A 26,022-nucleotide genomic window follows, 5' to 3' on the forward strand; every position below is an offset into this window, starting at 1 on the left:
AAGTGCAGCAATCATAGAAAAATTAGATTTTTACATAGAACAAAAAACACATTGCATCCTCAAAATATCCTGCCTGACACTTGGTGAAGCAGAATCTATTTTCTGTACCAAGGGACCAACACATGTACAGTCTTGTAGTTTGCTCTATCTTTCACTTGCTACTGTGATGATAGCCTACTGTATGAATATTTAACAAGAATTTATACGACCATAATCAGAAACATAGCTGTATTTATGACATGTAAAGACTTCTAATCATGGTGTTTTGTAATGGTTACTATGGAACAGATTATTTGTTGTTTGTTTAATGCTTTGTTTCCTTGTTTAGTCTGAATCACTCTATAATGACTGAATCTCAAACTGTTCTAGTGACTGAGGCTAGATGGATGTAACACGTGTGTGTCTGCGTGTGTGCGTGCGTGTGTGTGAGTGAAACTGCCGAAAAATACTTAATGTGCATTTCTGATCTCCTCACTGTGACCTGTTCTATTGATGAGAGTGTGATGAGAAGAGTGTGTGATAGAGTGAGTGTGTGTCTGATAGAGAAAAGTGGACTGTATGACACTGGTTAAACAACTCTCAACACCAAAAACATAATCAAACACTTTGTGGCATACACTTGAAGGGGGTGTTCATAAGAATGTCATAGCATTGTTAAAACCATGTTATAACACTTGTCATGAACAAGAAGGGAATCTTCATGAAAGTTTATGGCAGTTGTTAAGTTTCATTCAGTCACGTATTTAAGTTTTCATGCAAACTGACATTGTTTGAGATGTCTTTGTTATGACAACTTTACATAAATCAAGTCAATGTCTTTATTATGACAACTTGACATTAACAAACTTAAAGAAAGTGTTATTTCAACATTACATTATACTGTCGTAGTGGTTAGCCAACTTAAGCAGCAAGTAAACTGGCCAACAGCTGTTTGTCGTTCAAGAAACTCTGTAAACTAAATCTCCTTTGTACTGTACTCTGTTGTCAGACTGCAGTTATAACATTTAATGACATTGTTATGAGAAGTCCAAAAGGTACCACTTTAGCTGAAGTCCAGAAAATTATTCATGACACCATTACTAAAGCATTTGACAGTGTAATAAAACTTAATAATATCTGTATGACAAGTCCAAATGCACTTTACTGGCCAAAGAAAACATTCATGGCACGCTTATAATAATCTCATGACAGCCAATGTCCAAACCAACCACATATGATACTGTAATGTAATGTTAAAACATAAAGCTAAATGGTCTCTTTAAGTATGACAATGTCAAGTTGTTGTTACAAAGACATCAACAACTTATACTGAATTAGTTAATGTCAAGTTGTCATAAAAAAGACATTATTGGCTTGGTTATTGTCAAGTTGTCAAAACAGAGACACTACTGGCGTGGTTATTGTCAAGTTGTCATAACAAAGACATTTTTGTCTTGGGTATTGTCAAGTTGTCATAACAAAAACATCTCAAATAATCTCAAAACAATTTTCATTAAAAATTACATAATTGACCAAAGGACACTTAATCACAACAGTCAAAAATATTCATGAAGACTCCCTCATATTCATGACAGGTATCATGACATGGTCATGATAGTGTAATGGCAGTCTTATGCACACCCCTTCAAATAAAGTGTTACCTAAAAATACAAATTACGCTGCTGCAAAGATCCAATTTCCACATGTTTTATACACTCTATCAGGCTGATACAACTGAGTTTATTTAGATATATAAAACGGTAGTAGACATACTACAAAGGTTGAATTATAAACAGTTATATTGGCCTAAAAAGTGGGTGAAACAATGTAAAAACTTAAAGGTGGATAATCAGACTAGCTAACAGTAATGAACTGCCTCAGTTTTAACTTCCACTACATGCCTGCCCCAACAGAGGGACAGAGAGAGAGAGAGAGAGAGAGAGAGAGAGAGAGAGAGAGAGAGAGAGAGTGTGTGTGTGTGTGTGTGTATGCATGTATGTGCATGCATGTGTGTGTCACTGTCCCATGCCGGCCAGGCGGCCGTGTGTGCCACCATGCTCTGTGACTGCACAGCCGTATCAATAAATCTGGACTCAAAGGGCTCAGATCATGTCTGCCTGTCTTCATTTCTACAACACAGCACTATGTAACACGTTTAAAGGGGCATTGCACTGATTTGGCAACTTTTGATTAATTTGTTCATTGTATATAACGTTGTTGTATCATTGTCAAAACATGGCCGAATCACTTCAGCCAAAAGCCAGTAATTTTTGTCACTTCATGAAAGTGCAAAACTAAATGGCTGGACGTCACTTTCGAAAATGCATTGTTTGTGAAACTACTATATATTGGGTATTTTGTTAAAAATGTATGATGACACCTGATGTTGTTGGTTCAGTCCGTCTATCAGTGGTCAACATAAGAAGAAAAAACTATTAAGAGCTGCCTGGTCAACCTGTGACTGAATAAACTTCAGGAGACGTTGGCGTATTACACAGCAGCATATATTTAATCCCAGTTGAGGAGAATAGAGGAGCAGTGCAACTGAATCACAAAACTCTGAAGGTTACTTCAGGAGACTCTTTAATACATGCATGTGTCCATACAAAGTTATTCCAATCTTCCCTCATATATGTGTGGAGTTTTTATTGGGTATCAGATCCTAAAACAGAAACTATGCTGACCTAAGGTAACCTAAGTGACACACAGATCACATACAGCCCTGTCTACACCTGTCTATGACCATGGTCTCCTGGGAGACGGAGAAGGACTGGCAGCTCAGCCTTCACCTTTAGCGTTCACATTCAGCTGATGTTTTTGTCGCGTCACCTGTAGGTCATCAGTGTTAACTTGAAACACCTGAGCCTGACAGTCACTCACTTTCTCCTCGTGGTTTTGTTGTGGCATTCATCCCTCTTGTTTTCCTTCACATTCACATACCATCATACATGCCACAGACAACTGACTCCATGCACTTTGCAGTTTTGTTGTGTCTGAAGTTAATTTTGCTTCATTCCTTTGCATAATCTTTAAAACAGTATGTCTCCACATAAACCTGAACTATATAATGACTGCAAAAGCATGCCAATCCAAACACACTGACAAAAAAGTGCCCATCAAAAAAGGAAACATAGAGTCTGCACACTAGATTATACTCTGTGAATATTTATTAATATGCATATGTGGGCTGTAATCTAATATTTCCCTGAATATTTAGAAACTCACTGGATAAATCAGACTTCAAATTATACAATTTGTTGTATATTTCTTCCTTATATGAAAAGTTTCTAAACTAGAAAATATGACCCTTCTTTGTATTTACTGTATAAACCAAGCCAGTGGGAAACTGACAGGTGAGGTTCAGTCCATAAAAATATTTTTTTTATATTTTTTCAGATTTACATGCAAATTATCTAAATGAAGAGCAAAAAAGTTAATACTACTACTACTACTACTACTACTACTACTACTATTATTATTATTATAAGTAGTAGTAGTAATAATAATGATGATAATAACAATAGCAATAAGAAGAAGCAGAAACTTTATGTATATAGTACTTTTCAAAACAAAGTTATAGGGTGTTTTAGAGGACAAAATAAAAATGGTAGACAAACAGTAATTTAAAAAATAATTTTAAAACAGAAAAAAGTTACACAGTATTAAGCTAAAGTAGATTTATGACAAATATTAAAGCAAACTATATATAATGATTAAAGAAGCGTATAAAAAAGAAGTGACTGAACAGATAAATTCAGAGCAAACCCCAGAAAAAGCACACTTATAAAAATATGTTAAAAAAAAAAAAAAGATTTAAAAGAGGATAGAGAGCTTGCCAGTCGGATCTTGTCAATGACTACATTCACATGCACACAATATTCTGTTTTTTGCCCTTATTCTGACAAAGACAATATTCCCACTAAGCTGTTTACATGGCTAATGAAAATGAATATTCCTCTTGTATTTGTGTTCACAAGCAGCTGTGCATACTCTGATTATGGACACTTCTTTGCATCGAAATGGGATTTTTTCAAAGTTTTCCGCTGCTGGCAGACTTGCTTGACTGTGCAAATACAGCCTCCCTCTTTCATTCATTTGATCATCTTCTTGAAAAGGTCAGAACTGTGATAGTTGTGCATCATCACATCAAATGTTTATAAAAATGTTTAAAAGTTTGTTTCTCCCTTTGACCAAAAATGTGGATTTTCTTTTGATCACCTAGCTCTATTCCAGTCTTGCAAACTGTTGTTCTTTAGATTTCTCCTGGATAAGGTCAGATAGGCTGGGGTTTTGGTCACCAAGAATTTTGCAGTTTTTGGCTATATTCTGGGACAGAGAGCACATTTTGAAAAATGAGCATTAGCTGTACAAGGGCCAATAATTATTATCTCAGTCTCATTATTTAGACTGGGCCATCCAGAAATTTAGGTCAAAGACGCAGCTTATTAATTTGATTAAAATAATTAGCAGACAACTGTTTACATGCTGTCGAAGCCAAAGGCTGCAGTACTTCTTGCACAGTAACTGAAACACGGACGTGTCTCTCGGTCAGTGATCCACTAGATGTCTCTGTTAGACTTCAGATCACACTGACGCTCCACCAGCACCAGCAGCTCTCACACAGCCTCACAGGGCCTCAAGCACTAAAAATGATCCATGGACTTGATGTATACGGCGTCACTCTCCCCAGATATCCTCAGCATATAGATCTTTATCCAGCATATATGCGGCTCCACAAACATTAGACACAGAACGCATATTTATCACAAGCAGCATGCATATTCATGGGCAGGTTGATGGAGCTTGTGGAGGGATGTGTATGAGTTCTCAGCACAGCGCTGAGTGCCGAAGCAGAAGGCGAATGTTAATTCAATTATACGGCAGCTGTTCCTTGGTGCCCATGGCCACTGTGTTTGCACTAGAACAGAAATCTTGTATTAGGTCCCTCGCCATAAAAGACCATTGCCAGGCATGAGAATGGGGACTGCCTGTAACCAAAAGCCATCAACAGTATTGTAAAGAGCTTTTAATGCTCTTTTTTGGCACGATTGAAAAATTTGGTGAGGCTGCAGAGTAAGATTTGTGTGTTTTTTGTTGTTTTGGCTCCTTGTTGATTTACAGAGCTTTTGTTTTTAGTCATTATTCTGTGAAATAGTCAATCTGCTTGGAAATAAAATGAGTTTACTTGTATACACTCCAGTCAATGGTGGCTGGAGAGACATGAGTGTGTCCTGTGGTGGTTGTTCCATCATTTTGGTTCACAAAGGCTAATTTACATATCAATAACCTCTTCCTCATTCTTTGTGCGCGTGGATCCATGCTCACCGCTTTATATTTTGAGCACAAATAAGACAACAAGCATGTCTCAGTCTTCAATTGCTCCCACACATGCAAATGCAGTTTGTCCATGCATTTATGCGAGTGTTGGTATTTGTGCTCCACCCCACCTCCTGTCCTCCTGTCCCAGGCTCGGGCTGAGCTCCAGTACTACTTGGTGGTGCTGGAGGAAGAGTAGGAGGAGGAGGAGGAGGAGGAGGGAGGAAGGAGGAGGACAAGGAGGAGGGTGTGAAGGCATCCGGCAGCCTGTCCCTTCATTACCCGGCTCCCTGAGACTCGCTCTGTGTGATTTAATCACACGGCCACTGGCGGGACGTGCTGCTCTGATGTTACCTGGACCTGCTAATAAGTTTGCTTTCCCTTCATCAAAAAGAAAACAGCCACACCTGTGGGAAAGACGCGCTCAGATGCACATTACATATGTGTAATATATGCACACGTGTAAATGTGGAGGCACCCAAACATAAAAAAAACCTGCTGGTTGTTCTCCTGTCACACACAGATGGAGAGCAGAGGACAAACAGGGGTGCAGCTAACAATTGTTTTTGTTATTGATTGATTAGTTTGGGTTAAGTTTACTTACAAAACAGTTAATATATAAGTACAGTTGTATAAGACATACCGTGAAATGGGACACACTGATAAGTTTCAAAAATACGGGCCCCGACATTGAGCAGAGAGAATACACCCGAATCTGAATATATTTTTCAGGACAGCACAGATACTGTGATGGAAATAGATATTTCTTCTACCAAAATAGCTTGATAGTGGTTAAAAAATCATTTCCAAAATGTGATGCAGTAACGTTAAGAGCACTACTGGTTACTTTTATCTGAGCACAGTTTTACACATGTAGTTAATTTCATTATTATTATATATGTATAATATCTTAGTACTGTGAACTGCTCTAAGATTAATACATCTAACATGAAGACAGCATCATTGTGATTTAGATTTTTTTCCTTCAACTGAAGGATATTTTCTTTACTTTCTCTGTAAATAGTTTCTGTTTCCAGTGCAAAACAGAATCTTTCAATTTACAAAGCTTTTTTTTTCCAGCTTTTTATTGTCCCCCCAGAAAATAAAATATAATTATAATTATATGCCGATATTAATTCAGTTTAATGCTTTGAAGCCACAACAACTGCACTGGCAATGAATATTAGGTTACAAAGTAAAATATTTGACATGACTCCATGCCCATTCTGTCTTCTGCCTGAATACACACAGATACAGAGGCGGATAATTTTATTGGATTAACAGATACAGATAATAACATCTGTGCACCTCTTCTAAACAGAAGTATTTAAAATATGTGTTTACTAACATGTCTAGATTTGAAAAAGTGCTGTATAATACTCAATGCAGAAAACATGTCCCCTGTACATTATTATATCATTAAATTATTATTACTATCAAATGTGTTAATGTAGAGGCAGGATTTTACTGTTTTACTATTTTGTTGGGGACTGCAACTGATAATTTTCATTATTAATCTCTTGATCATTTTCTCCATTAATCAACTGATTGTTTAATTTGTAAAAGCTCTGAAAATAGAGAAAATACTGTACTCAGTACTCTATTACACTGTTTTATGTAAAATATTTCCTTCTGAACTGTAGTGGAGTAGAATTAGAAACGGTCAGAAATAGAAGAAATATACTCAAGGAAAGTACAAGAACGTCAAATTTGTACTACTACTAATAATAACAAAGAAAAGACAAAGAAAAGCAGCAAATCCTCATATTTGACCAGTTAGAACAGAAAAAATATTTGACATTTTTGCTTGATTTTTTTTTTTTTTAATTAAAGAATTAAAGAAAACAGTTGCCAATCATTTTCTGTTTCTGTTTCTAATCAATTAATTGGCTTTTTTCAGCTCCAAACACTGTATAAATAAATTTGATACTGTCACAGGGAGGCGATACTATGCCTGGCCTTGTGGGAATCCATCGTCTAACCTAACCAGTACCGACAACATGTTCTCGCCACTTAACTTCACACGGCCGCATCATGCAGCATGTAAAGTAGACATTGCATATCAAGCTGTTTAATAAAAATTAAACCCCGTCTATCCACTGGAAAGAGCACAGAGCTCTATTTAGAGTGACTGATCGAGAGCCCAGAATCAAAGGGCCCTGTGGCACGAGCTGCTAGTGTGTCTGGGAATTGGCCCAACTCTTAAAGAGCCAAGCTTCCCTCATCTTGACTGGGGGCCGACCCCCCGAAGCAGGAAGAAGCTATTTCTGCTGGCGGCCAAGTGGTTCCTCTCTGGAAGCCTGTCAGGTGAGGAGTCGTGGCTGCCAACTGTAACCCCCTCAGGCGGGCACAGGGGGTAGGGCAGACCCCCATCCTGGCTCCAGCACTGTGACACACAGCAGATGATGCAGAGGGCGGCAGGCTCCCTGACGCCTCGAGACAAAGATCTGCTGTGAAGTCGCTCCAGTCGACGCCACAGCAGAGATGGAAAATACAAAAAAATACAAATTTAGAATAATGGGTTTTGACTGAATGTGGTGTCTCACTTTAAGCACTGACTTCAAGTTCAGGATATCTGCTGACTGCTCTGGAAGCCATGAAACACTGGCTGCTGTCTATGTGACAAGTAGTGTGTGATAAATTTGGACAAAAGTAATTAATTTGCAAAGCTAATTTCATTAATTTCTTATACAGTTATTACAGTATTTTCTGTTTAGAACATGCCTCTATATTTTATGAGTAGTGTGTGTGTTGGTCAGTGTTAAACCGTGTTTAGGCAGGCAGTGATATAAAAGAAGAGCACAGAGAACAGACGCAGAGTCTGGTCTGTGTGGGTTGATTTTTCGTCGATCTGTTGGTAATGGCTCCGGGCTCCTGTAGGAGGATCAGGCTCTTCTCCTTCGTTATCACAGTCATCCTCTGTCAGGACCATCACAAACTAAACAGTGGAAACATCACAATATTATTATGAAGTGATCCACCTGGAATGTGTGTTTTCATGTCAGTCCCTCCAGGAAGTCGCAATGTTTCGATCGCAGCAGTTAATACAAATTCAACCAAACCAAACTTTGATTTGATTAATCATTTTTTGATTAATCATTCACAGTTTCAGTCAGTAATAGCAGTCCCCTGCAAAGATATCATGCACATGTATGTCTAAATTCACTGACTCAATGTTTTGTTACTTATTATGATTTTGTATTTGTATTTGTTTTTATTTTTTCAGGGGCACTGAGAAGAACACAAGCATTGTCACTGTTCTTGACAATTATCAATACTCTGTGCTCTTTTATTTTTTAAGATTTCTGTCTAAATATTTTGAGTTTGAGCTCCAAAATGATTTTGCTTCTTTATGGAATTTAAAAATAAAGCAGATTTTGTTAGAATTTTTGTAATCCTGAGCCTTTGTGGTAAAGTGACTTAGAACACGCAGAACAGAGTGCAATTTTATTCTCCCTGTAACAAGTCGTCTTTGATTTTTAATATATTACACAAAAAATGTAAAACATACGTGTTTTTTTGTTTGTTTGTTTTTTGTGATGTTGTGTTGTGTTGTGTTGCTGTGAAAGCTGAGTTTGGTCTTTTTTGTGGCAAAAAAGAAATTCTTGGCAGATGATTAAGTGTTGTTCATCAAGAACAATTACGTAACTCCCTCTAAAACCATAAACTGTTCTTTTTGAGAGCCTGTTCTTGTACGGATCTACCAGTTAGGATGCATCATGTTAATTTGTGATCTTTAGGTGTTAATTGTTGAGCTTTGGAGAGAACATGGTTAATTGCTTTCTCGTGCTTCTAGAGTAGTGTCTGTCTTCTCATCTAAATATTAAAATGGAGGAACAGCAGGCTACTGTTGTTTATACCTGTAAAATATAACCTGAAAAGTGTCCGTAGAGTTGAATCAGCTGCTCTCTAATGCCACCTCAACAAAGAAAACTGATGGATGCTTCAAAAAGTTGTCACTGCAAGGATATTATTTGAACCATACTGTATTTAACATTTCATGTTATTGATTCTTCCCTCTGTATCTAAAAGGTTATGTTTTTTTTCCTACAGGAGTCTGGATGTTTCAAAAGTTTAACTGAAACTGTAGCTTTGAAAAGTTTAATAGTTTTTGCCAATTTGTACGGCACCCCCGAAGGGACACATTGATTTTTTTCCCCTTCCATCTGATCTGTAGCATTGGGTGTGAGCTGCATGATAATAATACAGCATAACATTTTTTTAATCCATGGCAATTAAATGTTTTTCAATTAAACAGAAAGTGAAAGATGAAGTGACTTCATAGTGAGTAAATTCACCCCTGGCTGTTCAGCGTAACTCCACCTACTTCTACACTCTTTTAAACTCCATTGTAACGTTGCTGGAAATATCTCAACATGACACTATGCCATCTGTGTTTAACCAGTTTTAGCAAGAACGAGCAACATGGTGTTGTAGTGTTAAAATGGTTTGAGGTTGATTTGAAGGGAAAGTGCTGCATGATGAATGGCAGCTCAAAATAGAGTCAACACAACAAAGAAAATAAGGAATCTGTGGAGTTTTTTACTGGTGGTTTATTTGAATGTTATTGAAATGTCTTCAGCAGCCAATAGAGGGGTTTTCTGTCGATTTCTTTTTGTCATGGTGAAGTTCACAAGGATGGAAAAACTGTTCAGATCCTTTGGGTGACAAACATAGTAATACAATAATGTAAAAATACACAATTACAAGGAAAAAAAAAATCCTGCCTTTAAGTAAAAGTACAGAAGTATTAAATAGGGAGGATTTAGGATTTTATCACACCTAAATTTTGACCAGTCAGTATGATGAGAACTATTTCTTGTGTTAATCTAAGTACATTTTGCTAATAATACTGTCAAAGTGTCAAAGGTGGGACTTTTACTTGTAATGGAGTATTTTTCCCACTGTTACATTGGTCTTTTTTACTTAAAGGGAAACAGATTGTACATGTCAAATTCTGTTAATAGATGTTCAGGAGAACTACTGCTTATGTGAAAGAGTTGTAAATCCTTCTGTGGCTCCAGCAGGAACTGTGTGAAGCCTAATAAATAAAAAATCATCAGAGACTACATTTCTGAAAATGAAAAACAAATGAATGAGCTCAGCAGACCTCTGTAGTCTGCTCCTAACTAGGAAATGACATTGTCCTTGGCCTGAATTAAGGACTAAAGGTAAAGCATTGACCTGTCACTCTGCTGACTCTGTTACATCCAAATAGGAATCTAAAGAGACGACGTGAATAAGAACTGGGGCTGTTTTAATAAAGATTTTGTGACTCGACTGTGGCTAAGATATAACAAATAGTCAGAGTTCAGATAGATGTCTATATTCATCTGTTGCACAAACCAGTAGGACTATGGCCCAACAAATTCTGGGTAAATTAAGACCTTTTTCAAAATAAAAAAACAAAACAAAACACTGGCAACCAAGTGACCACATCCAACCACTCAGCTTATTTTACCCCAGCAGAAAATATGGGCCTTATGGAGGAATTTAACACATTACACGGACATTTTCCTTGGAAAGTTTAGCAAAGAGTCTAGCAACACACAAAAAAATCTGATATGGAAAAAATGCAGTGACAATAATTCCATTGTTGAGAGAAAGATGTTAAAAGATCTAAAAATATGGTACAAGATGCAAATAAATCAGTGCTTTCTCCATAGCGATGTTAGCAAAGCACAAATTACGATTCATGTTTTCCTCTTTTTTTTTGTTGCTGGTTGCGACTGATCACTTGGTGTCACTGATTGTTGTCATGGTGACATGGGTTGTGAGCCTGAGTTAGCCTGAGGGTGAGGTGTCTGATTTTTTTTTGGCTTACAGTTAGTCTTTATTTTTGTGAAGTGGTCTAACTTGCAACAGACTAATCCATGAGCAAAATTACGACTATTTTAAGTCTACAGACTAGTCTAAAATCCAGAGGTGGCTGAGGGTAGGAACACCTGTAGAAAAGGGTTAGGAGTCTTGGGTCATGACCTAACAGGATCATAGGACGTATTGTCGAATGCAGGTCATACTCAAACTAAAAGAAGCTGTTTACTGTTACATACTAGCAGTATGTTGGGAAAGATAATGTTAGGTCCTTGTTCCTCTCTGGACTGTTAACTTTTTCTAAGAAGCTGATGATGCTGGCAGCAAGTGACAACATTATGTTTGGCTAAACCAGAAGTTTTTGTCACTTACAAACCAAACCTCAACTGAATTTGCTTTGCACCCTTACTACTCCTCTTATGCCACACTTTGGCTACGTTAAAGACGAGAAGTGGTTTCAAACGCAGCGAGTCGACAGGGAGTTGAGGATAGTTGATGAGCGGAGAGGAAGAAAGACATCATATCAACGCTGAAAGTGTCGATTAGGTGAGAAAGCGACATTACAGCGCTGTCAATCATCTCAGCTTCATGCTTGGAGAGAGAAAAAAAAGCAGAGCTGTGAATAAAAAGTTGGAAAGTCGGTGGAATCACATGCATGAGGAAATCCACACTTTAAAAACTTAATTTTATGAGCCTTTTGTTTGGAATACCTGCAAAAAATGTCTCTCAAGTCAGCCGAGATGAATAATTTGTGTATGTTTATTCATATATATTGACATGTATAGTTAGTGTAGGTTACAAGTGTCAGACACCACCTCCTCTGGTTGACAGTGCTGTAAATTTATCATATAAAGCTAATGATGTGACTGTTACTAAAATATAATATCTGACACATTTTTTATTTATCTTATCACTTTCTGGGTATGGAAGTGTCGCATTCAACCACAACAGATTGCCACAGCCACTTTGAACGTGTGCGAACAGATTGTGCTTTGAAAAAGAAAACGGGTGCCTCCAGCAACATTTCACGTCTGCATCCCATCTCTGTCTGAAAACGGGACTAACATCTTTACATTATACATCTTCAAAAACATATCCATTATTCATATGCCCATATTTTAATACTATTAGCACTTCCATGCCACCCACCTAAATACCTGTGTGTTTCTTATCAAAGCAGCAGTGACAGTAAGAGTTACTTTGTTTGGGTGAAAAGATGAGTTGGGATTAAGGAAGTACTGCAGCAGAGGACCATCACACAAAATTAAATCTGATCTGTGAGGTGATTTTATTTCTGTACACCCGGAAATCAGCCCCCGAACGCAACCGGGCACAACGGAAACTTTGCTTTTTACCTCTCTGCGCCGGAGTGTTTGTGTTGTTTACCTAGACAACAGCAACAAAGGCAAACACACGCACACACACATGCAGAAAAACACACTGCTCCCACCTGTGTGGGTGGGAGGTGTGGCCACTCAGCAGCTGAGTGGGGCAGCATATGGAGTTTCTAATTGGGTAGAACAGCACAGCTGGAGGACACCAGTCCAGGACCTGGCCTCTGGTAATCAGTCCCACAATCCTCAGCCCTCTTCTGCACATCCACCGTGCTGCATGTGCGTCTTCGCAGGGTGGGGGTCGTTGGATGTGTTTCAGTGCTGAAAAGGACAAATCTTTGTCCAATAACAGTGTTTTTCATCATGTTTTCCCTTTTGAATGAAGGTTATGTTTAGGGTAAAAATGTTCAGAGACCATTTGTTTCTTCCCACTACTGATTTTAATGACTGAACTTTGTATATGATGATGTATATGATATGGCCTATGAATATCTTGATACGTTCAGACTATGCCACAATTTATAATATAAATCACAACATAGACTAAAATATTGCTGATCTTACAGAATATGATGCATTGATGTAGATTTAACTCCCCAGCAGTGTATGAAGTAGTTGTTGACCAAATACCTCTACTGATATTATGAAAATATTGTGGGGATGACTAATGAGAATGTTGATAAACAATCATCAGTAATGTGGGTATAATGACTAAGTGGGTAAAGACCAGGGTTGGGTCAGATTAATTAAACAAGTAATCAATTGGACTGTATTTTTATATTGCACCTAAAATACATACAAATTTTCTTTTCTCTCTTTAAACGTCTCAATACTTTTTCATTGCAAGTAAAACACATTTTGCACATTTTGCAGGTCAGCCACAAACTACAGTGAAACATTGTACATATGTATTGGTAGGTACTGTGCAAAGTGGATAAACTGAGTTTCCTGGGGATTACCACCTTCTACGCCCCTAGTCATCGTCATCTTCATGGAAGCTCAACAGAAATAAAATGAAACTCACCATTAACGTCTTGCTTGCTCCAACAATCACCAACTCTGGTTTGGTTGAAAACCCCTTAATGCACTGCAGTAGATGTGAAAATATCGGGAGAGGAGCAAAGAGGGAGAGGGGACATCAGAGAATCAGGGTGGAAAAATGGTGTGCACGGCCAGCCGGCTAATTTCAGCCAAATAATTGGAATTGTTGATGACTGGAACAGTGGAAAGACCAGCCAAGACACCTTTGGTGAGTTTTAGTTTGTTTCTGTCAAGTTTGAATAAAGATGATGTTAAAATTACTGTTCTGTAAAGGGAGTCTGATTAGTTTATCGAGATCATTAAAACAACTGTTTCTGGTTAAACAAAACGTATTTTACTCTTTAACAAAAAGTTCTATCTCTGTAGTGATCCTTTCCATAATGTTGTCAGAGACTTATAATAACAATCTGAGCCTTGCATGCCCCTATGGCTCAGCTGGTTAGGGTGTGCACCCCATGTACTGGGGCTAGTAGTCCTCTGCAGTGGCCACCAGTTCAACTCCCGCCTGCAGTCCATTTCCTGTGTGTCATCCTCTCTCTCTCATTCCTTTCCTGTCATATCCTCAGCTGTGACTGTCAAATAAAGACTAAAACTCCAAAACAATCTGAGCCGGTTGCAAAAAAAAAAAGGACCTTTAGTGGATGTACTTTGATGGTGCACTTCAGTACTGGACCAGATTTAAAAATGTTGTCCTCATTAGTCACCTAGACACAAATGGGATGAAAAAGCCCTTTTTATTATAGAAACTGATTCTGACAGTGTTTTATAAATACTGTCACTATAGAGCCTCTGTATCATGGAGCCAACTTTCTCCATTTCCAATATGTTATTTCCTTGAGTCAAGACTGGTATGTGTACTGAGAGGAAGTTACACTTTTCTCTTGCTCAATTGATCAACATTTATATGAGCTGTGACAAATGCATATTGCCTTGTGTTTAGTCTTTCTGCTGACACAGGTTTTCTTTATAAGGACTGTAATTCCCTGACTCGCCTGACCCTTGAAGAAGCATCAGTGCAATTCCTTATAAAAATGTCTTTGTGGGTCATTTTTTCTGCTGTAATGTTTGTCAGTTCCCAGGAAGAAAGTGTTTGCTTGTTTATCAGCTTCATTAACAATGTGTATGTTTTGATTGTGTCCTTTGAAAGGATAAATCTGATCACATTTTTGTCAAAATACAGCTGAATAGCATTTAGCTTCAAATGAAGGGAGATTGATTCCACCTGGGGTAAAGTGGTACTAATTCCTGAGACCCGCCCTGATTGGCTGCATGCAGCAGGTGACAGGGTATAAAAGGCTTCCTAAGACAGCAACTAGTTGGTCTGTTTTTCACTCTCCACGCACACAGAGGAGAACAGTGTTTTGTGTACTTTAACTATGTTTTGCAGATGTTAGAATGTTACAGGAACCAAAACTCATCACTCTTGGTCAAGTCAGTTCTAGGTTTGCTTGCAAACAGCACATTTGGTCAGTGACTTTATTCCTGCTTTATGTTTATTTTAACTGGATGTTGTTTATACTCTTTCATACAGCGTGTGGTCATTTTTCATACCCTGTAATGGGACAACTGTCTCAGACACTACATTTATGTCCAACTAATTTGCAACGGAAAATATGTTCTGAGGGAACATAACGCCACCTGAATTACAACCCTGATGTTTCTTAGAAATTATGATTATATACAACTAACTTGCAACAGCAAATATGTTCTGAAGGAAATATAACGCCACAATCTATTAACATAATGAGAGAATGTTGTTAATAATGTATCTGGCGAGTTAAATATTCACTGACATGATTTTATTTGTTTTCCATGCAATGTTTACTCGTAGTGACTAAGACTCAGGTGTGCTCTATTATGGGGTGGAGGGTTGTAGGAGGATCAGAACACAACCTGGGCTGCGTTCAGCCTTGACAAAAAGTAGCAAAATGTTTATTACAAAAGAAATTGTGCTGCATTGACCTCCCCCCCTTTTGTGCACTGCACTGCGACGCCTTTTTAATCCAGCAGTTTGTACATAGACGTCGCTGCTGATTGGGTAAAGACCTGTGGCACATTCACCAAGCAAGTGAAACGTATCTCAAAGCCTGTTGCACATATCTATTGCTCATCTACACCAGACAAGCAGTAATGAGGCATTTTTGTTTTTGTTGCTGTTATTTTTTAACATTTGAAAACTGGTTACCTTTCACTTACATTGTTTGGGAGATTCTGCAACACTGTTTTCCAGCAGAGTTTGTGGACTTAAAAAACTGAACCCAACCTTCAGTTGGCAGGGGGGTGAGTAGGTAAGGAATGGATTTTCATTTTTGGGTGGGTACATATGAAAAACAAATAAACATTAGAAAGGTATGTATGTTCTGTTATATAATAAAAACATCTCCATATAAACATGAAAAATTAAACAGAGGTATATTCCTATAACATAGCCTTATCCAGACACACAATGATAAGGGAGACCGGGCAAACACTATTTCAGGGAAAAAAACACAAAACACCCTTGTTTCACACTGGTTACTGAAGAGGAGAACTCAGGGAATAGACATAATACAAGTAGACTTCAGATAAACATTTTGGGAATATATTAGAAAAACATTACATCAATATTGAAAAAAAAAAATGGAAAAACAATTAAACGCAATTGCAATTATTAAAACATTTTATGCATCACAGCTATGTGTGACTGTCCTTCTCCATGTTGTATTTCATCGTAGTCGGCAGCTCTCCAACACCGGTGCATTTCACCTTTCTCTCATCACAACCATAAACTCCACCTACTCTTAAAGGGCCAGTGCGTAGGTTTTAGTGGGATCCAGCAGTGAGGTTGTAGATCTCAACCGAATGAATATGGCTTGCCACGAAAAATGTGGGAAGATGTTTCTAGAGCCAGTGTTTGGCTTGTCCATTCTGGGCTACTGTAGAAACATGGTGGTTCAACATGGCAGCCTCCATGCAAGCGGACCTGCTCCCTCTGTAGATATAAATGGCTCATTCCAAGTAAACAACAACACAACAATTCTCATTTTCAGGTGATTATATACTGATGAAATCATACTTAAAAATATTATATTCCACCTCTGCCATATTCTGCCAGTAAAGCCACGTAAATTTCACACACTGGACCTTTATGGTGTTGCGAAAGCGCAAACTTTCTGAAAGTATTTTATCATAAATAAAGATGATAAATCTGCCACCAACAGGAGTATGGTGTGAGGACAAGAATCTGAAATATTTAACAGCAGCAGCCGAGGTGTTCATCTGGGGATTAGCTGTCAACAAGTACTCAAAATAAATTACTTGCACTTGTATTTGTGAGTGCTTAAACACTTCCTTTTTCAAACTTTTGTGTTTTGGCTCTGATTATTTGTACATGCACTTAAGTGTAAAGCAAAGCAAAATAAATGATGAGAGTTGTTGAGAAAATAAACAGTACAGGGCTCATCACAGAGTCAGTGTCAGGATTTTAAAAAATACATGATTTGCTTTATTGTGGAGTGTCTTTCTGCCTCACATGATTTAGTAGAAGAAATGACCTAAATGCATACAGTGATTGAGACTTTGGTCAGAATCATGTTGTATTACCATCACCACCACATCCTCAACCACTCCACCTTGGCACTCATTATCCAGACACGAACTCCCTTTAACTGCTGACATCAATTGAGAAACGCTTGCAACTCAGCGTGCGATCAGTGGCGCCTTCATTTGCAGCTCTACACCACGCACCGTGCCTATAAAAGCTGATAATGTGATAATTAAAAGAGCTGACAGGCAAGAACTGTCAGCGAGACACCCTGATTTACCAACCTCTGCTATTTGTTATACCTCTCAAATTACAATGCTTCCACCCTTGACGTATGACACATAAAATATCAATTGGAATAATTAACCAGGTTAGAATTGGTGTGAAGAAAAAAAAAAAGTTAAGGAGTCTCAGTGGAGGACAGTTTTAATGAAAACCATCCCAAAATCAACCGAGTCAGACCTGAAACGGGGATTTCTAGCAGACAAAAGATCACTGCCATGTCTCTGTCTCTCCCTCCTTTCTTTCTCTCTCAACCACACCATGATTTATTACCTGAAAAGACAAGAGAACTAATTAGTGGAGTAATTAATTAATATAAATTTGCATATTTGCATTTGCAATTAGTGCAGTCAACTGATTAGTCTGAGATGGGGAGTTTGACTCATCAGATGCTTCTGAGTGTGTGTGTGTGTGTGTGTGTGTGTGTGTGTGTGTGTGTGTGTGTGTGTGTGTGTGTGTGTGTGTGTGTGTGTGCTGGACCAGAACGCTCAGCAGACCAGCTGAGGCATTTTTGGGGGACGGCAGTGATGAAGGGACTGTTTTTTGTTTTTTATCATTATTATTTGTCATGTGTCAGTGTGTTTACTTTTGTTAGAGATGTTCTGATCTCATGTTTTCCTTCCCAATACCTGAACTTAGAGTATACTGAGCTGAAACCAGTGTGTATTATTTTATTTTATTTTTTTTACTTCACAACGTCAACAAACTACATCTTTTGTCCTTTTTTTAATGAGGGCAGAAATTACATATTGTATGTTTAATAAATTACATGGTATCAGTGCATAGACTTGTGTTCAGTAAGAAAGTTCTGCAGCTAGGGGTCTCTCTCATATTAAAACTATACAAAAGATGTAGTTTGATGATGTCATAAGGTAGCGTGGGATCATGGGAGTTGTTAAACAACCACCACATCTGAAGAAAATCAATCTCATATACGAGGATCCTTGGATATATCTCCGTGTTTTCTCGCGTTCAGCTGCAAACAAGCAGCCGGAAAAGCGTCAGTACATGTAAAGTCAATGGGCTGAGTGGGAACTCGTGGGTGGGGCCAGTGGGAGAAACACATATATCCCCATTTTCAGTGGGCTGCATATCCAGCAAGTAGTTGGAAAACTTTTGTGTGGTGTGCGCCAAGTGACCAATTATTCGACTGACTGGATGCCACCTTTGCGTACATACTCTACACTCAAGGGTAATTCAGTTGCCAAAAAAACAGAGAAAGCACACAATAAACAAAGTTAAAGATGACTTATGCAGAGCAGATAACTTTCTTCCAAAATTTCTATAGATATTGTGATAATATTATTATTGTGAATGTGAATTCTGTTTGCCACAATAATTTTGGTGAAAATCTGATGTTGTGACAGTCCTATTATTAACTCATTGTTGTGTAGCCTTGTTCAAAAAATGCTGTATTTGGATGCTGAAAGGTGCCGTTTCAGCAGTAATAAACAATGACACTGGTGCATCGACTCATGTACTTGCTGTTAGCGATGCCAGCATTTTAAGCAATATCTGAGGCATTTTCCCATATTGGTATCGAAGCAACCTTAAATTTTGTGTGTGTGTGTTTGTTTGCCTGCATGCACACTTACACACACTCACCTGTGAATTCATGTTTTGTCTCTCTCACACACACGAGGTCAGGTGTGTGTACACGCTGTCATTGTCACTGCTCTCTTACATTTGTTTGGTCTTTCATGCTCTGAAGGTGTCATAGCTGCTCTGTGGCCTGGGCCCCACACTGCTGATCGATGTCGTGTAATGTCCAATACAGAGAGATTGATAAGTCGCTTTAATTGATTCTCCTTGCAACAAGGTCATTCACAGGCATACATTTGTGTGTGTGTGTGCGCTTGTGTATGTGTTCCACATAACTGAGGAGTGCATATACCCATATCGAGTGCCAGCTGTGCCCCAGTGTGGAGTTGGCAGCGTGCCACTGGGCCTTTTCCATGGGGTGTACTTAATGTCTACGGTCCTGAGGTACCAACACTGTGCACGCCCCCCTGGTATGCTCACACACCATCCTCTGCATCCTCTCAGGAGCCCGCTGGAATTTCTTACCCTAGTTTTCATACAAAGCTGCAACAATTGGCCATCAATCGATAAGATCATCGACATATGATCATTTAAGTCTTGAGTTTAAGCAAAAAAAAATTGCCAAAAACTCTCTGGTTGCAACCCCTCCAATGTGAGGATATACTGTTTTAAACTAAATATATTTGGGTTTTGGACAAACCAAGACATTTGAGGATGTCAACAAGGACATTTTTGAGTATTGACACTTTTTAGACCAAAAACAAAGAAATTACAATGAGGAAAATTTAAACATAATCTTTATTTGAGTGTTTTCTTGAGATTGGCTGTACTTCCTCTTTGTCTGGGGTCCCACAGACCTAACAGCTCTACTGTATGTGTAATATAATATTAATAATTGCAAAATCAACCAGTTTTTTTTCCTCAACATTTTTTTCTTTCGACCTTATTAAAACCCAACGAGTCTTCCAAATTAAACAACAAAATATGTTGTTTTTAACGCCTACAGAACGACACATAGAAGTGTTTCCTGGTCTGATAGTCTTGTCAGCAGGACCACAGCATTTCTCTGTGTCTTCCAAAAACACTGTTGAAATATAAATCAGTATTTTAATTTGACAGCACTGTGGTTTCAGCTTGGTGTTTAGGTTTTTGAACAAACAAGACTCGGTGAAGGAGAGAAAAATACTGTGCTTTGGGTTAAAACAAGTTTTAGTTGTTCTGATGTATATGTTTTGGTGCTGTTGCTTAAAATGGTTATTTATTGTTTTACAAATATTGTTCCTATTCTGTTTTGTTCTGTTGTTTATACATTTCTGTTCTTATTTTGTTCTCATTATTTTTCCTTTACTATTAATTCTTTTCTTCTTTGTATACATCTTGTGGTCATACCTTGCATTTGTCACCTGTGAGTTCGCTGGCTTCAGTTTCAGGTGTTTGCTGTATGCTGAGGGTCACACCCTGAAGAAGATTGTCTGGGTTGTCACCCAGCTTTGTTCTAACATACACAAGCATGATTGTCTATGATCTTAAACATTCACTATGAACTACACATCTGAATAAAAACTTTCAGACTTTTTTGCCAGAGGAGTGACTTGGACTTTTCCTCTTTTTTGAACTGTTGTCTTTCCTACCAAAGAGCACCTTCATTACACTTGCTTGAATTTTTTGCAGTTAAGGTTATAAAAACACAAGGCCATTAAAAGGCTTTGTTGCTCAAATTTATAAGCAAATGCTGACATTTTCTGAAATTACTGATACTATTTCTCTTTGGTCTAATATGTAGAGAAGTATTACCTTTAACTGGGATGATGACAAAATACAGACAACAAGAGTATATGCTATACATAAGCAAAGGAGACTTTCAGTGTTCATTATTCTAGTGATAATACTTGTGTTTTCCAGTCCCTCTTTGACCTCCAGTGAACAAACTGTTACTTATTAGGTATTTGTGAAGGGTTAGTGCTGCATCAAAAAGTCCGTCAATAACAAATATAGAGCAAACAGAAATCTAGAACTGGAACAGTTAGTGAATTAATCAATTGATTGTCAACTATTATATTTGCAAAATATTTTGATGATCAATTAATTGTTTTTTGAGTTATTTTTTTAGGGACAAAAAAAAATCCAAATTCTCTGATTTCAGCTTCTTAAATGTAAATATTTTCTGGTTTCTCTACTCCTATATACACACTCCTCTCCCTTTACTCCTCAGTAAACTGAATATCTTTGGGTTGTGGGCAAAACGAGACATTTGAGGACATCATGTTGGGCTTTGTGTAACAATGATAAATATCTTTTACCATTATATGTCATAAATTAAAAATTATATGAGCAATTCTCATCAAATTTGTGAAAGCCAATGTGTATTAAGATTATTAAATACTGAGCTGTTTAAGATTGCCCAGGTTAACACACAGGTGTATATTTCTGTCTTATTTAATCATCTTGTTCTAAGATGCCTTTTGTTTTCCTTATTTGCATCCTGCCAGAAATGCGTTTATAATTGGTTTAATTTAATCAATCATCATTATCTTGCTCTGAGAGGCCTTTGTACAAGACCTTTCATCATAACGTCACGCTTTTTATGTTTTATGTGAGTATTGAACTATCCTAAATTATTTATTGATTTATATGTGCAAATACTTTAAATGTATATGTCCGTCTCACCTGTTGAGGCTGCCTGCAGACTCTAACATCCCTCGGTTTTTTTTTTCTCTTCAGACAAAAAGACATGAATTCATCTTTCTTACACGCGGAGATGCAGATATTAGTTGTTATCCCTCTCCGCTCTGTGTTTTTGACGGTAAACGCGGGCCTCCCGGTGCCCATTACAGGAGCTGCCAGATGATCGGTGCGGAATGGAGGTCCCATGGGACACTGAACACGTGGTCTCGGCTGCCACAAGACGTCAGCGGCAGATGGCATGGGTACCCGCTGTTGGCATGAGTGTCATTCCTCAAAGAGAGAGGGAAGGGGAAGAGAGGGAGAGGAGGAGAGAGTGTGAGGGGGAGAAAAGAGCAGGAGAGAGAAGAGACAGAGCGCAGATTTGAGCTTTTTTTCCTCCAATTTGTGGGTTTGCAAAGAGAAGAAGCTGCAGATTCAGAGAGGAGATATTTGGGAACATGCAAGACGCACGCTGACCAGAGGTATGTGCTGGTATCTTACTTGTTTCTTTGGATTTGTCGACTTTTGGAGTTTATCTTTATTGTTTAAAATGTGTGTAGAATGATTTTGAACCACAGCAAGAGCCACAAAAACAAGACAGTTATTTCACAAAGACAATGAAGTTGAGTGTCTTTGAAAAGGTAGCACACTGTGACATTGGCCTTGCTGCCAATTTGTTCCTCTTCCTCTTGGGAGGATCCATTCACAAGGTAATTACCTGACAACCTTCAGAAGATGTTGCACTCTGTCCTTATAGTTTATGTTCTTTTGCTTTGATTGTACAGGAAAAATGCTGACACTGCCATTCGAGGAATCTCATATGATGTGTGAGCCGCGGTTTGGTGCCAATTATCCTCGTGAAAGCTTACCTGAGAGCCTGGAGCAGGAGCGACAACACAACCTCGACAGGTCCGGCTCAGACATGAGGGAGGCCGACGACGACATCTCCGACAGAGAGGAGGACGAGCGGGAGGACGATCACGACGAGGACGGGCTTCCTAAGAAACGAGGCCCTCGGAAAAAGAAGCTGGGCAAGGAGCAGCACGACAGGTCCAAACTTCGGCGTCAGGAAGCCAACGCCCGAGAGCGCAACCGCATGCACGGCTTGAACGCCGCGCTGGAGAGCCTGCGCAAAGTTGTGCCGTGTTACTCCAAAACTCAAAAACTGTCCAAGATTGAGACCCTGAGACTGGCTAAAAATTACATCTGGGCCCTGTCAGAGACTCTGAGCGCGGGGAAGAGACCGGACCTGCTCGCCTTCGTACAGACTTTGTGCAAAGGATTATCTCAGCCCACGACTAACTTGGTGGCCGGTTGTTTGCAGCTGAACGCGAGAAATTTCCTCACAGACCACAACGGGGAGGTCATGTTCTCTGGCAGGTCGCCCTACGACGCCATGTACTCGTACCCGGGCTCAGACATGAACACACCCCCCGGCCACAGCGGGAGCACCTTGGACAGCAGCACCAAGCCGTTCAGACACTACAGCTACGGCGGCGCGTACGAGCCCTACTACGAAAATCCGTCCCCGGAGAGCGTGAGCCCGCATTTCGACGGCCAGCTGAGCCCCCCAATGAACTTTAACGGGATTTTCTCCCTCAAGCACGACGACCCACCAGACTACGGCAAGAGCAGCCACTATGGCATGCGCTACTGCAGTGCGCCAGGACGCACGGCTCTTGCGCACAACTCCATGTACCGAGTGTCCCCAGAGGCCCGTTTCCCCTACGATCTGCACGTCCGCAGCCAGTCCTTCCAAGCACAAGGGGAAGTTAATGGCTCTTTCCACAATTAATCAATCAGCTGGACAAAGTTCAAGTTTCAGAAGCGATGCAATTTCCCCCCGCAGATGTCGATGAGTGTAACGAAATGGACTCCAGACACACTGATGCACTGCAAAAATGCCCATTTTAACGAGTGATTTTGTGTTAAATGTGCAGTCTTGTTTTTACTTTGAAACATAGTAAAAATCTGCAAATTAGATATGACGATTTCACTTCAAATTTGTGTCGATGTGGGGTAGAAAAAAGACACACAAGAACGCTTTTTCTTTGGAATCCAATTCAATCTGAAGGCAAATCTGATTCAGTTAAAGAAAATTAAGACTTAAAGGCTCACTGCCACATATTTCCGTTTCCACAGATGTGAAATAATTCGTTAAAGACGCAGTGTTTTAGCAGATTGTTTACAGTGACAGTGCACTATATTGTTTGACTGTAGATATCGGTCATGATGTGGGTCACATAAAGCTGAAACAGTGAACAATTAATTCGATTTTTCAGGTTATTTAATTACACAGCAGTCAGTAAAATATAAATAAGCTAAATGAAGGAACCGGGGAAGAAGAGGAATCACTTCATCAGGGAAGTTTGCTGAGACATGATTGGAGTTCAGAGATTCAGTCTGTTAGCAATAAAGGTTAAATTGAGCTATGCAAGACAGCCAAATGCAATCTTTGCTTATTAAAAAATGATATATGTATATTTCCTCTCACGGGGCGTTTCTCATAATTTAATATCTAATTAAAATTATGACAATTACGCAAAATTAATTAGAAAAAATAGTTTGGAGACGTGCATGTGTTTAGGAGACCTGGTGATGATGTCATCTGTATTGGTCCTATAAATGCAGGAAGTTGTGGGGAAAAACGTAAAAACTTAAATGCATTTGTATTTGGAGTAAATAGTGTGTTAACGAGGTGAATGTAAATTATTATTGTATTTATTTATTTAAGCTTATTTATTATAAGTCCGTCAATTTGAATGTGGAAAATATATTATAAAAAATATTGTAAAAATCAGTCGTGTTACCTTTTATGTGAATTTTCATCCATTTAAAGTTTGTTTATGTTGCATTGTTGTATATTTCACCGCAGCTGAGAGTCGACGACTGGAAAGAAATTAAATCATTTTGTGTGAAGTGAACAAAACTATATGAATCCTGCCTTAAAAAAGAGATGATGACCATCAATATGCAACGAAATGACAGTTTTGGATAGTTTGATGTGAACTTTTTACACTTCTTGTTCCTGCTGAAGAGCAGCTGTGATGCACTTCATGTATCTCTGCACAACGTTGGTGACTGTACCCATAAATTATGTTGCTTTTGTAACTTGACCCGAATGACGAATGATTACTGGATTAATTTTATTTCTCACACACACACTGTTACACGCACACGCTCCTGAGAACTCGTTATGGATCGAAATCTTCGTGAAGTAATGTGTTAATGTTTTGTGATGTGTTTGTCGCAATAAAATGAAGAGGCTGTGAGAAGCTTTATGTTGTAGCCCAGCTTCTCAGCTTTCTGTGAAAATGATCGACAGCAGGCGGAAGATGGCAATTAAAAGAAAATAAATTGTTAGAAAAATAAATCATGATAAAAACGCCTTGGGCGTAATTTTATTTATTTATTGAGAAATTGGATCTCTTAATAATCTTTCATAACCTCTGAGTCTGCGCTGGCACAGTGCGCATAAGGCCTATTTATTATTACAGTTTTAAAGCAACACAAGTTTCGAATCGTAAAAAAACATTTTAATCAATCTAATTATTTTCTCAACGATACAAATATTTGTAACTTTTATTTAATTTGGAAGTTGTATTTATACACTTGTCGGTGAGCTATAAGCTGTGAAACTTAACGTAAATCTCACGCCTTTTTTTTTTTTTTTTTTTTTAAAGTCTCAGAGAGGCTCAACGATATAATTTGATTTAATTTCATCCGATCAGATGGCTGATATGTGACAAAAAATGCCCATGAGGTGTTGGATGTCAGCCAGAGAGCGCAGACAACTCATCCCAGTCCTCCCAGTGAGGATAGACGTGTAGAACTGGTAATCCCTGGAGGTGGTCACACTCTCTAAATTAACTAAAACAAAAGTCTGTTTCCTCGTTCAGATTTTTAAAAAAATCGATTGACTTTGATTTAAACGAACGTATAAGCATCCATATTATTGTTATTATTTGTTACGTTAGTCACTGTTCACAGAGTAGAGATATTATGCAGGACTATATGACATAAGTTAGTTGAAATAGTGGGAGAAAGATCAAGTCGATGTTGATAAAATTATGTGTAGAAAGTCTTTTATTTGTGTTTATATCGGTGGTTTATACTGGTAAATATCTTTATTTATCGGCATGGAAACCTGGTGAAATATTCTTATTTTTGATCCAGAATTCAACTATTGAAAAAGTTGAAAAAGTAAGAGCGCGACGTTCAGTGACACACACACACACACACACACACACACACACACACACACACACACACACTCTCTCTCTCTCTCTCTCTCTCTCTCTCTCTCTCACACACACACACACACACACACACACAGATTCATGCTAAGTTTGGACCATTCTGGCCCGGATGGTACTGGGTCAGATGCTGATAATTTAAACATTACCGTACCGTTTTTCTCTTAACATGTATACATATATACATATACATATATGTGTGTATATATATCTATATATATATAGATATATATGTATAATTTTTTAACCAAAATCAAAAATAAAATATATC

The 26,022-nt window shown here is 38.4% G+C and overlaps 1 protein-coding gene across 1 annotated transcript; it reads left to right on the plus strand.

Annotated features, from left to right (window-relative positions):
* The first annotated feature begins 21,784 nt into the window (after positions 1-21,784).
* Positions 21,785-24,611, plus strand: neurod6b (neuronal differentiation 6b). The gene is made up of 2 exons (XM_084732093.1): positions 21,785-21,977; positions 22,281-24,611. Exon 2 carries the CDS (start codon positions 22,286-22,288, stop codon positions 23,288-23,290), a length of 1,005 nt encoding a protein of 334 aa, XP_084588219.1. The 5' UTR covers positions 21,785-21,977; positions 22,281-22,285; the 3' UTR covers positions 23,291-24,611.
* Positions 24,612-26,022: the final 1,411 nt, after the last annotated feature.

The sequence above is a fragment of the Lutjanus erythropterus genome, chromosome 12, assembly GCF_056507025.1.
Source record: "Lutjanus erythropterus isolate fLutEry1 chromosome 12, fLutEry1.hap2, whole genome shotgun sequence".
In the NCBI taxonomy this organism is placed as follows: Eukaryota; Metazoa; Chordata; class Actinopteri; order Lutjaniformes; family Lutjanidae; genus Lutjanus; species Lutjanus erythropterus.

Excerpts from the sequence above, each read along its gene's own strand:
- neurod6b (XM_084732093.1), top strand. The coding sequence starts at position 22,286 with ATGCTGACACTGCCATTCGAGGAATCTCATATGATGTGTGAGCCGCGG.